This window comes from Coregonus clupeaformis, chromosome 6, assembly GCF_020615455.1.
Source record: "Coregonus clupeaformis isolate EN_2021a chromosome 6, ASM2061545v1, whole genome shotgun sequence".
NCBI classification, from domain to species: Eukaryota; Metazoa; Chordata; class Actinopteri; order Salmoniformes; family Salmonidae; genus Coregonus; species Coregonus clupeaformis.
Window position 1 is genome coordinate 39,639,975 of NC_059197.1, and position 17,460 is coordinate 39,657,434.

General features: G+C 42.5%; 1 protein-coding gene and 2 non-coding genes across 3 annotated transcripts; all 3 read left to right on the plus strand.

Moving 5' to 3' along the window:
* The first annotated feature begins 331 nt into the window (after positions 1-331).
* LOC121567918 (T-complex protein 1 subunit zeta-like) lies at positions 332-17,412 on the plus strand. The gene is made up of 14 exons (XM_041878306.2): positions 332-579; positions 4,086-4,149; positions 4,398-4,532; positions 4,808-4,981; positions 13,053-13,156; positions 13,271-13,381; positions 13,753-13,912; positions 14,269-14,351; positions 14,635-14,731; positions 15,035-15,182; positions 15,976-16,109; positions 16,568-16,670; positions 16,831-16,903; positions 17,013-17,412. Exons 1-14 carry the CDS (start codon positions 443-445, stop codon positions 17,083-17,085), a joined length of 1,596 nt encoding a protein of 531 aa, XP_041734240.1. The 5' UTR covers positions 332-442; the 3' UTR covers positions 17,086-17,412.
* Positions 14,048-14,186, plus strand: LOC121568514. The gene has a single exon (XR_006001263.1). It is a non-coding gene; the product is annotated as a small nucleolar RNA SNORA22 (small nucleolar RNA).
* LOC121568513 lies at positions 15,360-15,496 on the plus strand. The gene has a single exon (XR_006001262.2). It is a non-coding gene; the product is annotated as a small nucleolar RNA SNORA15 (small nucleolar RNA).
* Positions 17,413-17,460: the final 48 nt, after the last annotated feature.

Consider the following 17,460-nt stretch of genomic DNA (forward strand, 5'->3'; position numbering starts at 1 on the left):
ATATTTCAATTTTTACATCTACATTTGCTATTTATGTCCATATTCATAACATTTCATTTTACACATGTGCAATACAAAGTGGTTGCTCATGACGGTAGAGCTTAGAAAGGCGCAGCGCACTTTTGAAAATGATTTATAAATCACATCCACTTCTAAACAGCTCAGCCTGAACATATTTGTATAATGCCCCGCTCAGCGCCAAGTTGAATCTCGTGAACAAACAAGTTGACTCCGCCTTTTCGATATTTGAGTGAACTATTGTTCCACCAATCAGGGTAATTTGGACTTCCGTCTAACAGCTGGCCAATGAAATACAGTAAGGCGGGACCACTGTCAATTTCCGCACGTGAAGCCCAGAGGGTTCCAGAAACCTGCCTCTTTTAGTTTAACCGTTACTGTAAATTCTACAGCGTGGATGAACTGAATAGCTCATGTTTACATCATGACTGCTATAAAGGCATTAAACCCGAAAGCTGAGGTGGCCCGTGCTCAAGCCGCTCTTGCAGTAAATATCAGCGCTGCTCGTGGTCTTCAGGATGTGCTCAAAAGTAATTTGGGACCTAAAGGAACAATGAAAATGTGAGTGCGACTGGTCATGTTAGCTAGCCGTTAGCATGCTACTGCTGCTAGCATCGTGGTAGCCTGGCAGCCAGTAGGCCATTCATTGTATTAACTGTTTTTCTTTTGTCAGATCCATTGTAGACAGTAGTTTCTAAGAAACTCATAACTGATAGATAGTGGATTTCCTAGCCACCTCCAAAATACTTGTTTTAACTACTGTTAGTTAGCTATGATTTAGCTAGTCCAATATGTACTCTTAAGGAGCCTACCGTTACTAGTAGTACTCCTTGAGGGATAACGTTACTTCAGGATTTTGGGCAATGAGGCCCTTTATCTACTTCCCCAGAGTCGGGTAAAGTCGTGGATACCATTTGTATGTCTCTGCGTGCAGTTTGAAGGAAGTTGCTAACTACCGCTAGCACAATTGAACTATGCGCTAGCATTAGAACAATCACTAGAAGCATAGCCTCGAGAAGTAGGGGTGCTGAGGGTGATGCAGCCCCCCCCCCCTATATATATATATATTTATTTATTTTTTCTCTCACAAAAGTAGTGCTCTGTGTCTTTTAATAGTCTCCCCCCTAAACTACTATCTGGGCTATGTCTGAGTATATACTAGTAGGTACCTATAGACTTCCAGTCATTGTACTTACACTAGTTAGCATAACTTACATTTACATTTTAGTCATTTAGCAGACGCTCTTATCCAGAGCGACTTACAGTTAGTGAGTACATACAATTTCATATTGGTCCCCTGTGGGAATCGAATCCACAACCTTGGCGTTGCAAGCGCCATGCTCTAACAACTGAGCTACACTGGACTATAACTTCCTTCATACTGGATACAGAGACATACAAATGGTATCCGAGAGTTCATCTGACTCTGGGGAAGTCAGACATAGTAAATGTAAATCCGGGACACTCAAATTAGTATGCTACAGTATGTTACGTTTGGTATGGTTACATAAGACAGAAGGTTACTTAAGGCAAAAACGAAAGAGGGGTGGTTGGTCAGGGTGGGAGTATAAAAGGTTGTGTGTTCGAATCTCATCACGGATAACTTTAGCATTTTAGCTATTTAGCAACTTTTCAACTACTTACAACTGTTTAGCTACTTTTCACCTACTTAGCATGTTAGCTAATCCTAACACTAACCATAACTCTTTAACCTAACTCCTGACCTTAAAGGAAAAATCCACCCAAAACCACTCATTCCTTCAATTTACAGTTAAATAACACTAATATCTGAGAACAATATTTTTTGTGAACAAATGTTTCATTTTGCCGTTATATGGTAGCAACATGGAAAATAATTGTGGAAATCTGTTGCAGCTCAAGTCTACAAAATCCACAATGCAATGCTCTCTCTATGGGCTGGCTAGCTAGCTAGGTAAAATCTCATGTTCAATTTGCAGATCGATGTGCCTCACAGAGTGGAGTATAAAATTCGCAACGGCAGATATACTTTTGAGGAAATGGGGAAACGTTGCCCATGCTACGTCAATGGGCCGCACGGTCCATTCTGGGTGATTCTGGGACAAGGAGCACTCTCCTTCAAGGAGTGAATGGGAGTCTATTGGGCGCTAGCTCAAAAACTCAACGTTAGCACGTATTTTGTCAACAAGAAGTACAACATTACAAATATATTCTGAGATGTGAGATAATTAACTTGATATCTGTAATATCGTATAGCTTTGAAATCATGACATTACGTACTTTCAAGGAAAATAGGCACGTTTCGCGACATATACACTGACTTTGAGAAGGGATTGCGTGACGATTAGCTTAACAACCGAGTGACGCAGCATGAGAACGTGAACGCGATTGGTCGACAATCTGCTGGGTGGGGCGTTATACGTTCCATCATTCATTAGATTCCTATCTCCTTTCTATAATATCTCTGGTAACGGCACCATGCAATGTACCCTGGACTAAAGAAGCAGACAAATTGGAAAAATATGCTCTTAAATTACACATTTCTCGAGGTAGGAATATTGCAAAAATAAGATCAATGGCTCATTCGAGAGAAGACATCCTCCCGAGTTATGACATCGGCCAGTATTGAAATCTGACATGTATGATAGAAGTTTTCGTGATACAAAAGTTTTATTCCTATTATTTTCCAGTGTAGTGAGCAACTTTATCACAGTGCTAAATCATACCAGCCGGATATCTGCCTGCTTGAACTCCAATAACTCCGATACACATGAAATTACACAGGGAATCGATAGAACATTACATTTACATTTCAGTCATTTAGCAGACGCTCTTATCCAGAGCGACTTACAGTTAGTGAGTGCATAAATTGTTCATACTGAACATCACTCAAGAGATGCACAAAAACAATATAACGTTCAAAATGGGTGAACCTTTCCTTTAACCATAAGCATAACCCCTAGCCTAGCTAACGTTATCCAGCTAGCTAACGTTAGCCACAAGAAATTAGAATTTGTAGCATACATACGTTTTTCAAATTTCGTAACTTATTGTAAGTCTACAAATTCGTAACATATTGTAAATGTTTCAAATTTGTAACATATCATACTAAATGGAGTGTCTCTGCTTTATGTAAAGAATAATACAAAATGCTCTGAGACCAGGTTGGGGAAGTAGATAAAGAGCCTCATTGCCAAAATCCCGAAGTATCCCTTTAAGGTTCAAGAACCTTGCATGTTCTTTTTAGAGGTAGACTGGCTCTGGCAGCCAAAACAGCCAAATACTCCATCTAAATCGTGAATCGACTCTCAATTGCGCTATGGTTCTAGAAACATAAAGCCCTTTACTTTCATATCACATCAAAATAATTTCACAAATGCAAAATATACATGGTTTTAACCGGCTTTATCACAGTTGCAGCCAACAATATTTTTCAGTGACAACACGTTTCTGGCGGCCTTCTTCCATTACACACAGGTGTTTGGGGCATGCTAGATGGCTAATTAGCACAGGTGGTCCCTCTGTCTTCTGTCTGTCTTCCATAAACACGTGCTGTAACATGGAGATATGACCATGTGGGAACACTAACCCTATAAAAGTGTTTATCAATGTAACCTTTTTGTTTTTTGAAAATGATTTCTCGCTGATATTAAAGATAAGGTCCTTATGTTTCCAAAACCATACCGCAAGCAATGCGTGTTAATGTTCAGACCGAACATTGGGGCTCCTAACAAAACTCCCCCATATAGAAGATGCCTTTGTCCAATGACTCTTATGTGTAATGTAATGGAACTGAGAGTCATGATCAAGGGCTATGATTTAGCTAGCTGGAATATCAGGGAGTGGTTTTACAATGGGCACTGGATTATCTGACCAATGGTATTAGCTGGAAAGGATAATCAGCAGACACCTAGGCCCTTTAGAGAATGTAACTGAAAAGCTGACTGTATCATAGTTTATATACAACTAGTCTCATTGCCTTCTAGCTATACTCACATGATTAGAGACATAAGTCTACAATGCATCTAGTAATGTATTAAATATGCAAACATGCCTCTAACAAATTATTTTTGTGTGCTTGCTTGCAGGCTTGTATCAGGGGCTGGTGACATAAAGCTGACCAAAGATGGTAATGTCTTGTTGCACGAAATGGTAAGAAAAATGTTCCTATGAGTTTGATGCACAGTGAACACCCATGTCTGCTTTTTCTTTGTAGTTCCCCTGGATTTTACTCTCTGCTGCAGTAAGGTGTGGTCTGGAACCTCTGCACTGGAAGAGTTGCATTCTCCTCCACATGTGTTCAGCAGACCAGTACATTTAATCTAACAGCTGTAACCTTACTAAGTGTGAGAGATTGCTTTATATTCTTGCTTTGCCACTTATGTCTTGTCTTCAATCAGCAAATCCAGCATCCGACGGCATCCTTGATTGCCAAAGTGGCTACGGCACAGGATGACATCACAGGTGACGGTACAACATCCAATGTGCTCATCATTGGGGAGCTCCTGAAACAAGCAGACCTGTATGTGTCAGAGGTGAGATTTGTCTTGGCTTGGGGGAAGCCTCCAACATGTCATTGAAATACCCTTTTCAACACTGGTAGTTTCCTTGTTGAAAGAATGGATTTTGATAAATAATTTCATTTTAGCAAGGTTGTGTGATGACTTAAAAGTATTTAATTGATAAATGTAGAATCAGTGCCACTAAAGCAGGTTGCAGAATCTGCATCCCAGTACCATTAGTTAACCCCCTATTCTTGTGTTTTTACCCAACCTGTTTGATGTGATATCCCCTCCCCCCCAAAAAAAAGGGTCTCCACCCACGGATAATAGCAGAAGGTTTTGAGGCAGCCAAGGATAAGGCTCTGGAGGTGCTGGAGGAGATGAAGGTGACCAGAGAGATGGACAGAGAGACCCTCATCCACGTGGCCCGCACTTCCCTCAGAACCAAGGTCCACGCCGAGCTGGCTGATCTCCTCACAGAGGTAGGAGTGTGTGTTTGACTGTTTGTTTTGAGTGGTGGGTTGGAGAGTTCTTGAATCTGGCTCACTTTACTTTATTGGTCATCAAACAAGCACTTGTCCAGGTCTGTGTTCAAATGATTTGAAATCTTTCAAATACTTAGAGCAGGGATGGGAAACTCCAGTACTCGGGAGCCGGAGTGGTGTCACACTTTTTCCCCATCCCTAGAAAACACAACTGATTTTAAACGAATTGCATTCTAAACTGAATATCATGATTAGCTGATTTATTTGATTCAGGTACTGTTGCACGGTATACCGGTACCACAGTAATACCACGATACCAAAACATCATGATACGTATGATACCAACATTTTAGAATACCGTAGTACCGTTTCATATGATACTACTGACTTTTTCAGCCCTACCGATCTAAAGAACCTCCTGGCACCTGTTGATAAAATGTTGATAAAGGCAGTTTTGTTCATAAATTACGTTGAATTTAAGCAACAGTCACTAGTCTCTTGTATGCGTAGGTCCAATAATAGCCACTTCACTATCATGCGCATATCACGTGTGGTAGCTGTAAGCAGCCAGCCGCATCACCTACCAGCCCGTCCCTCTCACCTGCTTCTCTCCGTTCACTCTTCACGCATGTCTATTCCTACGTCAGTTAAAAAAATATATAATTTAGCCGTGATGGCGAGCGGGGATGCAGACCTAGACCCTGATGAATCTTTTAGATTTTTAGATTTGTTACATTGGAGCAGCGCGCAAAGCAATTTTGATACATTGTATCATTTAATTGCCTGTTATAACCAAAAGCACAGACTAGTCTGAGACCAGTCTGCAGCCTCTGAGTGTCAGAGAGGGGAAATGGAGCACCGCTTCGCGACAGGCATGCTTGCCGCAAGAAAACGGCTTGGCTCTAACCTAAACGGGTAAAGAATTATGACCCAAATTACCAGAGATGCCTTTTTTTTTTCTATCGGGATTTGCACAAATTTTATATCATTTCACAAACCATGTCGCGGGCCATTTTAAACTAATCCCGGGTCGCTAATTATTGGTTTGAAAACAAACAACGTTGTTCAGTCATGTTACCTAGCTAGCTAACATCCTGGTAACTTGACAGTAGGTTTAGGCAAATTTGATTGGCACAGGAAGAAAGGAAAAGGGCCTGCTACTCATCATGTGCTTCAAAGGTGTGATCCATATAGGCCAAATGTAAGCCTAAACTATATAAAAAATAAATGTATTTTTGGTGCTCCTTAAATTCTGTTTGGTGCCTAACATGCTGACCACACCGCTCGCATTGCGTGCACGAGCGTTGCAAAATAAATTTACACATGCATGTTATTCAATCATTTCATCTAAACTGCTCGCGCACGTCAACGAGCGTCTGCTTAGTCAGGCGCTAAAATAGAACTTGGTTCTATTTTTGACGTGCTGCAAGTCCCGCCTCTTCCATCTCTTCATTGTCTTTTAAGAGCATATACCGACGTGGGTGATTGAAAGATTAACTGAGGTCCACACTCCAGTCCAGTTGGTGGTGGTAGGTTGCCAACCAACATATAAAGTCCACAGAAGACTACTGCTGAAGGAGGACAGATTACTAAAAACGATTCGTTTCCCCTTTTATCTGTGGATTAAATGTCAGAGTAGAGAACACACGATTTTGTGTGACTCAAAATGGGTCAAAATTCTACAAAGATCCAGAAAAAAAGGACCTTGTGCATTTCAGGTAAAATAACAACAATGTTTATATCCCAGGACAAATTACCTAGCAACAGCTAGCTAAATATCTAAATCAAATCCAATTTTATTTGTCACATGCGCTGAATACAACAGGTGTAAACCTTACCGTGAAATGCTTACTTACAAGCCCTTAACCAATAATGAAGTTTTAAGAAAAATATTTACTAAATAAACTAAAGTTAAAACAAATAAGAGCAACAATAAAATAACAATACAGGTGGTACCAGTACCGAGTCATTGTGCTGGGGTACAGGTTAATCGAGGTAATTGAGGTAATATGTACATGTAGGTTGGGGTAAAGTGACTATGCATAGATCATTAACAGCGAGTAGCAGCAGCGTAAAAAAAAGGGGGGGAGTCAATGCACATTTTCCGGGTAGCCATTTGATTAGCTGTTTAGCAGTCTTATGGCTTGGGGGTAGAAGCTGTTAAGAAGCCTTTTGGACCTAGACTTGGCACTCCAGTACCGCTTGCCATGCGGTAGCAGAGAGAACTGTCTATGACTAGGGTGGCTGGAGTCTTAGGCAATTTTTAGGACCTTCCTCTGACACCGCCTGGTATAGAGGTCCTGGATGGCAGGAAGCTTGGCCCCAGTGATGTACTGGGCCGTACGCACTACCCTCTATAGCGCCTTGTGGTCGGGGACCGAGTAGTTGCCATACCAGTTGGTGATGCAACCAGTCAGGATGCTCTCGATGGTGCAGCTGTATAACTTTTTGAGGATCTGAGGACCCATGCCAAATCTCTTCAGTCTCCTCATGACTGTCTTGGTGGGTTTAGACCATGATAGTTCGTTGGTGATGTGGACATCAAGGAACTTGAAGCAATCAACCTGCTCCACTACAGCCCCGTCGATGAGAATGGACCCTCCTTTTCCTGTAGTCCATGGTCATCTCCTTTGTCTTGATCACGTTGAGGGAGAGGTTGTTGTCCTGGCATCACACTTCCAGGTCTCTGACCTCCTCCCTATAGGCTGTCTCATTGTTGTCGGTGATCAGGCCTACCACCACTGTTGTCGGCAAACTTAAATATGGTGTTGGAGTCGTTCTTGGCCACGCAGTCATGGGTGAACAGGGAGTACAGGAGGGGACTAAGCATGCTCCCCTGAGGGGCCCCTGTGTTGAAGATTAGCGTGGCAGATGTGTTGTTGCATACCCTTACCACCTGGGGGTGGCCCACCAGGAAGTCCAGGATCCAGTTGCAGAGGGAGGTGTTTAGTCCCAGGGTCCTTAGCTTAGCGATGAGCTTTGTGAGCATTATGGTGTTGAACGCTGAGCTGTAGTCAATGAACAGCATTCTCACGTAGGTGTTCATTTTGTCCAGGTGGGAAAGGACAGTGTTGAGTGCAATAGAGATTGTGTCATCTGTGGATCTGTTGGGGCGGTATGCAAATTGGAGTGGGTCTAGGGTTTCTGGGATGATGGTGTTGATGTGAGCCATGACCAGCCTTTCAAAGCACTTCATGGCTTCTGATGTGAGTGCTATGGGTCGGTAGTCATTTAAGCAGGTTATCTTGGTGTTCTTGGGCACAGGGACTATAGTGGTCTGTGTTACGGATACAGGTATCCTGTGTCTTTTTGTGTTTTTCTTCTCCTTCTGCCCTAATCACAGGTGTCCTTTATGTTCCTGATTGGTGGTCGATTGACATTCGTTTGTCTGCTGATTGCTGAGGTGGACCAATCAGTGGACATTCCTCTGCATTGCACCACCTGTTTCTGGTTTTTCAATCACACATTGTTTAAAAGCCGGTCAGTTGTGTTTGTAGAGAGAGACTATTTTCCGTATGTGAGTATGGATACTGTGGTGTCCTGTGTTTTGTGTACTCACTCATTTGCTGGTTACTCTGTTTGGTAACTTTGTTGTGTGTTGCTGGAAAAAGGGGAATTTAAGCAAGTTGCCCTTGGGCATACATTACCCGTAGGAAGAAAACGGTCTAAAAACACTAGTTAGACCTGAGCGGACCACCCACTGTAATTTTTGTATGATTAGCAGTAGCTTAGCGGTTCTTGAGGCAGGCAAGATCAGTTTAGTTTTTTTTTACACTATTGTTTCATTTCTTGGGTCCTGCTCAGCCCTTTTTCCCAAACCTTTACCGTGTGTTCAAAAATAAAAAATTTATGTTTGACGGTAGTTTATGGTTGTCGTGTAGTTTTTGTTCTCACTGTTCCATGTCACGATTCTAATTTGCATGATTTATGTTACGGGTCTCTTGTCCATCCACCCTAGACGTTTAAAGCCACGGGGTTCGTAACAGTCTGCTTGAAACATGTAGGTATTACAGACTCGGTCAGGGAGAGGTTGAAAATGTTAGTGAAGACACTTGCCAGTTGGTCAGCACATGCTCAGAGTACACATCCTGGTAATCCGTCTGGCCTTGTGAATGTTGACCTGTTTAAAGGTCTTGCTCACATCGGCTACAGCGAGCGTGATCACACAGTTGTCCTAAACAGCTGGTGCTCTCATGCATGCTTCAGTGTTGCTTGCCTCGAAGCGCGCATAGAAGTCATTTAGCTCGTCTGGTAGGCTTGTCACTGGGCAGCTTGCGGCTGGGCTTCCCTTTGTAGTCCGTAATAGTTTGCAAGCCCTGTCACATCCGACGAGGGTCGGAGCCGGTGTAGTAGGATTCAATATTAGTCATGTATTTACGCTTTGCCTGTTTGATGGCTCGTCTGAGGGCATAGCGGGATTTCTTATAAGCGCCCGGGTTAGTGCCGCTCCTTGAAAGCGGCAGCTCTACCCTTTAGCTCAATGTGGATTTTGCCTGTAATCCATGACTTCTGGTTGGGGTATGTACAGTTAGTCGGATGTTTACATACACCTTAGCCAAATACATTTAAACTCAGTTTTTCACAATTCCTGACATTTAATCCTAGTACAAATTCCCTGTCTTAGGTCAGTTAGGATCACCACTTTATTTTAAGAATGTGAAATGTCAGAATAATAGTAGAGAAAATGATTTATTTCAGCTTTTATTTCTTTCATGACATTCCCAGTGGGTCAGAAGTTTACATGCACTCAATTATCATTTGGTAGCATTGCCTTTAAATTGTTTAACTTGGGTCAAACGTTTTGGGTAGGCTTCCACAAGCTTCCCACATTTTGGCCTATTCCTCCTGACAGAGCTGGTATAACTGAGTCAGGTTTGTAGGCCTCCTTGCTCGCACACGCTTTTTCAGTTCTGCCCACAAATGTTCTATAGGATTGAGGGCTTTGTGATGGCCACTCCAATACCTTGACTTTGTTGTCCTTAAGCCATTTTGCCAAAACTTTGGAAGTATGCTTGGTGTCAATGTCCAGTTAGAAGACCCATTTGCGACCAAGCTTTAACTTCCTGACTGATGTTGCTTCAATATATCCACATAATTTTCCTTCCTCATGATGCCATCTATTTTGTGAAGTGCACCAGTCCCTCCTGCAGCAAAGCACCCCCACAGCATGATGCTGCCACCCCCGTGCTTCACGGTTGGGATGGTGTTCTTCGGCTTGCAAGCACCCCCTTTTTCCTCCAAACATAACAATGGTCATTATGGCCAAACAGTTCTATTTTTGTTTCATCAGACCAGAGGACATTTCTCCAAAAAGTACGATCTTTGTCCCCATGTGCAGTTGCAAACCGTAGTCTGGCTTTTTTATGGCGGTTTTGAGGCAGTGGCTTCTTCCTTGCCGAGCGGTCTTTCAGGTTGTGTCGATATAGGACTTGTTTTACTGTGGATATAGATACTTTTGTACCGGTTTCCTCCAGCATCTTCACAAGGTCCTTTGCTGTTGGTCTGGGATTGATTTGCAGTTTTTGCACCAAAGTACGTTCATCTCTAGGAGACAACGCGTCTCCTTCCTGAGCGGTATGACGGCTGCGTGGTCCCATGGTGTTTATACTTGCGTACTATTGTTTGTACAGATGAATGTGGTACCATCAGGTGTTTGGAAATTGCTCCCAAGGATGAACCAGACTTGTGGAGGTCTACAAAGTTTTTTCTGAAGTCTTGGCTGATTTCTTTTGATTTTTCCATGATGTCAAGCAAAGAGGCACTGAGTTCGATGGTAGGCCTACAAATACATCCACAGGTACACCTCCAATTGACTCAAATGATGTCAATTAGCCTATCAGAAGCTTCTAAAGCCATGACATCATTTTCTGGAATTTTCCAAGCTGTTTAAAGGCACAGTCAACTTAGTGTATGTAAACCTCTGACCCACTGGGATTGTGATACAGTGAATTATAAGTGAAATAATCTGTCTAAACAATTGTTGAAAAAATTACTTGTGTCATGCACAAAGTAGATGTCCTAACCGACTTGCCAAAACTATAGTTTGTTAACAATACATTTGTGGAGTGGTTGAAAAACGAGTTTTAATGACTCCAACCTAAGTGCATGTAAACTTCCGACTTCAACTGTACGTACGGTCACTGTGGGGACAACGTCATCGATGCACTTATTGATGAAGCCGGTGACTGATGTGGTATACTCTTCAATGCCATTGGATGAGTCCCGGAACATATTCCAGTCTGTGCTAGCAAAACAGTCCTGTGTCTTTAGCATCTGCGTCATCTGACCACTTCCGCATTAAGCGAGTCACTGGTACTTCCTGCTTTAGTTTTTGCTTGTAAGCAGGAGGATATAATTATGGTCAGATTTGCCAAATGGAGGGCGAGGGAGAGCTTTGTACGCGTCTGTGTGTGGAGTAAAGGTGGACTAGAGATTTATTTTTATTTTATTATTTTTTTGCACATTTAACATGCCGAGGTAAAACGGAATTAAGTTTCCCTGCGTTAAAGTCCCCGGCCACTAGGAGTGCCACATGGATGAGCATTTTCTTGTTTGCTTATGGCTTTATACAGCTCGTTGAGTGCGGTCTTAGTTCCACCATCGGTTTGTGGTGGTAAATAGACAGCTACGAAAAATATAGATAAACTCTCTTGGTAAATAGTGTGGTCTACAGCTTATCATGAGATACTCTACCTCAGGTGAGCAAAACCTCAAGACTTCCTTAATATTTGATTTCGCGCACCAGCTGTTATTGACAAATAGACAGACCGCCACCCCTTGTCTTACCGGAGGCAGCTGTTCTGTCTTGCCGATGCACGGAAAAACCAGCCAACTGTATGTCGTCGTTCAGCCACGACTCGGTGAAACATTAGATATTACAGTTTTTAATGTCCCGTTGGTAGAATAGTCTTCAACTGAGCTCATCCAGTTTATTCTCCAATGATTGCATTTTGGCCAATAGGACGGATGGTAGATGTGGGTTACCCACTCGCCGACGAATTCTCACAAGGCATCCAGACCTGCGTCCCATGTATCGACGTCTTCTCTTCATGTGAATGACAGGGATTTGGGCCTGGTCGGGTATCTCGAGTAAATCCTTCGCATCCGACTCGTTAAAGAAAAAATCTTCATCCAGTTCGAGGTGAGTAATCGCTGTTCTGATATCCAGAAGCTCTTTTCGGTCATATGAGACCGTGGCAGAAACATTATGTACAAAATAAGTTACAAACAATGCGAAAAAACACACTAAATAAGCTAGCTAAATATCCATTAATGTTTCATGTGTTTCGGCCTGTCCCCAAATTTAATATAGTTGGTTCAGAGTTCGTTTTGATATTTCTGCGTGTCTGGATCGCGTCTGCTCTGGATGTACAAAATCAACATGCGCGCGATGGCGCTCGCGGACGCGCGCACGTGCCCGGTCTAGACAGCATGTAACATTTTAAAAGTTGGGAGCAGTGTGTGTTTGTGAGAGAGTGGTGTATGTTTGAGAGAGTGTGTGTGTGTTAACTGAAGAGTAAAGAAGGTTTCATGCCGTGTTTTCCCCTTACTGACACAATGACATGCATATCATTATGCATGTATATCACAGGAGGTTGGTGGCACCTTTTTATTAGGGGAGGACGGGCTCGTGGTAATGGCTGGAGCGCATTTAGTGGAATGGTATCAAACACATGGTTTCTATGTATGTGATGCCTTTCCATTTGCTCCATTCCAGCCATTATTATGAGCCATCCTCCCTTCAGTAGCCTCCACTGATGTATATTCCTCCCTCCCATTCCTCCAGCCAAATCACAGGTAGGCCTTTGCAAATATGAGCAAATCAGCCATTTTATACAGTATTCTATTATACACTGAACAATGTGAGGTTAAATTCATTTTCAGTGACAGGTTTTTGGAGAAAGTTTCAAAAACGTGAACAAGCGTCCGGGGTGAACAGGATGCTAGGCCACTGATTTGTTTCCCTCTGTGGACAAGATGAATCAAGCAATACTATACGTGCTGTACTCTGATTGTATGATAAGTACATCTAATAACTTCACCCCCTCACTTTGTGGATATTTTGCAGGCTGTGGTGGATGCTGTACTGGCTATCCACAGACCCAACGAGCCTATTGACCTGTTCATGGTGGAGATCATGGAGATGAAGCATAAGACTGACAGCGACACACAGTGAGTGTACATCATCACTTCTCTCTCATACACACACACACTCACCTGACAGTCACTGACACGGAGTACATTCGAATTGTGTCCAACGTTGTGACCTTTGTGTCCCCGCCCTAGGCTGATAAGAGGCCTGGTGTTGGACCACGGTGCCCGTCATCCCGACATGAAGAAACGGGTGGAGGACGCCTTCGTGCTCACTTGCAACGCCTCTTTGGAATATGAGAAAACGTCAGTATAACGTTAGCGCAGCTAGCTTTGCCTTTTACTAGCTGGAATATATTTGTAGGCATGGACAACATTCTGTGTTACTCTGTCAGGAGTAGATGCATTCAGATACCATGCAAAAGCATCCTTTCACTTCTTCTTAACTAAGGTGAGTGCTGTCCTGTGCCTCACCTACTCCATGGGAAATAATACAATACAAGTACGGCAGTTGAGTTAATTTCAGAGATGAGGCAAAGGTCTTTTTAAGCAGGAATGAGTTTTGGAAATTGGAAAGTCACTATTATAGGATGTAACTACTACAGTAAAGGGGCTTTGTGAAAAAGAGCATGAATTTTGAAACTGTCAGTTCGCATAAACCCCTGCTTTACTTTCAGCGAGGTGAACTCTGGCTTCTTCTACAAGAGTGCTGGCGAGAGGGAGAAGCTGGTGGCTGCTGAGAGGAAGTTCATTGAGGAGCGCGTGAAGAAGATCATCGAGCTCAAGAACGCAGTGTGTGCTGATAACAACAAGGGCTTTGTGGTCCTCAACCAGAAGGTATGACTAGGAAGTTGCCTTTTTCGCCAGTGAATACATTATTTTGGAAATGTGAACTGTGATCTATCATCAATCTTTCAAAGGAAATTCTTTGAAGATTCATGCAATACTAACTTATTAAGGAGAAGTGTCTGACGGTACAGTGAACACCCTTGTGTGCTTTCTTTGTAGCTCCCTTGGATTTTACTCTGTGCTACAGTAAAGTGTGGTGTGTAACCTCTGCATTGGCGGAGCTGCATTCTCGTCCACATGTATTCAGCAGACCAGTACATTGAGTGTTGCACCATATTAAAGTTGTATTGATTTGAATTATATTTTGGATATTTAATGAACCCAACTGTATTTTCCTCTTACAGGGAATTGACCCATATTCCCTGGATGCTCTGGCCAAAGAGGGCATTGTAGCTCTGCGTAGGACCAAGAGGAGGAACATGGAAAGGTAAAACAATATATAGCCTACCTCCATCTTTGTTTGTTTACAAGCTTGAACAGTGCATTTTGCTGAGGTACACTTCTTAGGCTTGGAAGAATGATGTGTTACTCTTGTCAGTAGTAAAATCAGTCAGACACCATGCAAAAGCATATTTTCACTGCTACTTTACTAAATGTGAGTGCTGTCCTGTGCCTCACCAATCAGTGGAGGAGTGAATACAATGTAGCGTGTCTGTGTAACTACTTTTTATTTGTTTACTTTGTCTTGCTGACCTGTCTCCCCCCCGCAGACTCACCCTGGCCTGTGGAGGTATTGCCATGAACTCTTTTGAAGACCTCACTCCAGAATGCCTGGGCCAGGCTGGTTTGGTCTATGAACACACACTGGTGAGTTAACATGTTGGTTCTTTACCTCATGACCAGGACAAGCAGTCATAAATGGCCTATACCAGTCTGTTTCCCAAACAGTTAGTACAGAATTCCTCCTGTTGTGTGTGGAATCACTGGCCACATTCACCCACTGAGTAAGGATACAAAAGGGGCCTATCAGCTTGCCTTGTTCCTTCTTTCCAATACTATGAAAAATCTATGATTTTAATAAAAATGTGTAAGATATCATGGTCAAAGATGTAATGTTGTGGTTTATCATGAAGTTAAATATGTAATGTAGGGGTTTCTCCTCCCATACAGGGTGAGGAGAAGTACACATTCGTAGAGAAGTGTGGTAACCCCCGGTCAGTGACCCTGCTGGTGAAGGGACCCAACAAACACACCCTGACCCAGATCAAAGACGCTGTCAGGGACGGGCTCAGGGCCGTCAAGAACGCCATCGAGGACGGTACGTAGCGCCGCAATGGAAGTTCAACCCCTGTTCATCTGGCACTCCAGGCAGGATTAATCAGAAACTATTTGAATCCAGCTCTGTTAGGCTTTACCATCAGATCATAGTGAGTGGGGGAGTTTTTGTTTTTATCAAGATGGGGCTAATTCTGTAAAGCCTAACAGAGCTTTGTAGGCATGGACGAATTCTGTGTGACTCTGTCAGTAGTAGATGCAGTCAGACACCATGCAAAAGCATCCTTTCACTTCTTCTTTACTAAGTGTGAGTGCTGTCCTGTGCCTCATCTACTCAATGGAGGAGTGAATACAACTTGAGAGCTTGGGACTATGGTTCTATCTGCATTTGTCTTTTTATTTTATTTTATTTTATTGCCATAGCCTTGTTCTGTTCAATGTTCTCTACTTATGTATATACTTTAAATACCCCAATTCATGTGGTTAAGTTAATAAGAATGCAAGATAGGAATTGCTGACACCATTCAAACCAATGAGGGTTTGGAACTTTAAAGCCAATTCTCTCCGAATGACATTTTTGCAGATAGAACCTTCTAGTCCCAAGATCTCAAAGTAGCTAGTTTTCGTGCATACACAAACTCTTCAGGAACGGCCCACTGTAAAGTCTTCCCCATAGAATGTTGAGTAGTCTGTGGTCAGATAGCATCCAATCACATCTTCAAACTCCTCTTAGCCTCAAATCACTTCATTTTGTTTGTCAATGTGTGCCTGACTGAGCTCTTCAGTACTGCTTATCAGCTGTTGTTCAGAGACTGACCCCAGTGTTGACTTTGCAGGCTGCGTGGTGTCAGGGGCTGGGGCCTTTGAGGTGGCTGTGCATGATGCTCTGATAAAGCACAAACCCTCAGTGAAGGGCCGGGCTCAGCTGGGTGTGCAGGCTTTCGCTGATGCCCTCCTCATCATCCCTAAGGTATGTAAGGAGTCTGAAAACAAAGGTTTTAAGTTATTTCTTATTTTTGTCAATGCCTTCCATGCTTTGGCATTCTATTGATATAACATCTATGTAACTCTGACAATGAAGGATATCTAGCTTTTAGTTTAAGGGATACTTCGGGATTTTGCCAATGAGACCCTTTATCTACTTCCAAGAGTCGGATGAACTCGTGGATACCATTTTTATGTCTGCGTGCAGTTTGAAGAAAGTTGCTAGCTAGCGCAATTGCTAACTAGCGCTAGCAAGCATTGGATTGCAAAACTACCTCTTAACTTCCTTCATACTGAACAAAGAAACATAAAAATGGCATCCACAAGTTCATCTGGCTCTGGGGAAGTAGATAAATGGCTTAATTGACAAAATCCCGAAGTATCCCTTTAAGAAAAGTATTGCTGTCTACTGCTAGCTGATTGTGTTTGTTTCTTTCTCTCCAGGTCCTTGCCCAGAACTCTGGGTATGATCCAATGGAGACCCTGGTCAAACTCCAGACTGAGTACAAAGAGAGTGGTCAGCTGGTTGGTGTCGACCTGAGCTCTGGTATGGAACTTAACGTTTTTTCTTAAAAGCTCAAACTGAGGCTATATGGATTTATTTATTTCACATCCAATTGCATGATACATCATACCCATTTCCTATGTCAAAACAAAAAAATCTGTTATTAAAATTAACTTTACTAATTAATTATTTTTTATTTTAGGTGAACCAATGGTCGCTTCGGAAGCTGGGGTTTGGGATAACTACAGTGTTAAGAAACAACTCCTTCACTCATGGTAAGAAGAACACCCTTTTAAAATCTCATATCAGTACGACCCTTTAGATTTAAGATTCAATGACCCTTTGGATTAAACTGTTGTTGGTTTGTTTGTTTTCTGTCCACAGCACGGTAATAGCCAGCAACATCCTGTTGGTAGATGAGATCATGAGAGCAGGCATGTCATCCCTGAAGGGCTAAGGTCAGAACCGATGACCAAGATGAGATCTTGTGGATGACTACCACTTCAGATATTAGTTATTAGAGCAGCCTCGTAGAATAACTAGGGGAATAAATGAACCCGTATTAGGTTCTCATCCTAGGTGGTGAATGGAGAATAATGCTCTTGTTCCCCTGCTTGTTGATATGTCCCTTCTGTCATATTATACATGGCCACTCCATTTCATCCCACAAATGAGTTCATTTCTCTCCCACAAATGTTTTTTTTTTTTTTTTTGCTATGGATCATACCAAGAATGTATAAACCTCACTCTTAGTATGTAATAAACCTGTAGCTTGGCTCTGTGATGTTGAGTTTGCAGCTCATTATAATCAGTCTATTGAGTCTTGTGAGTT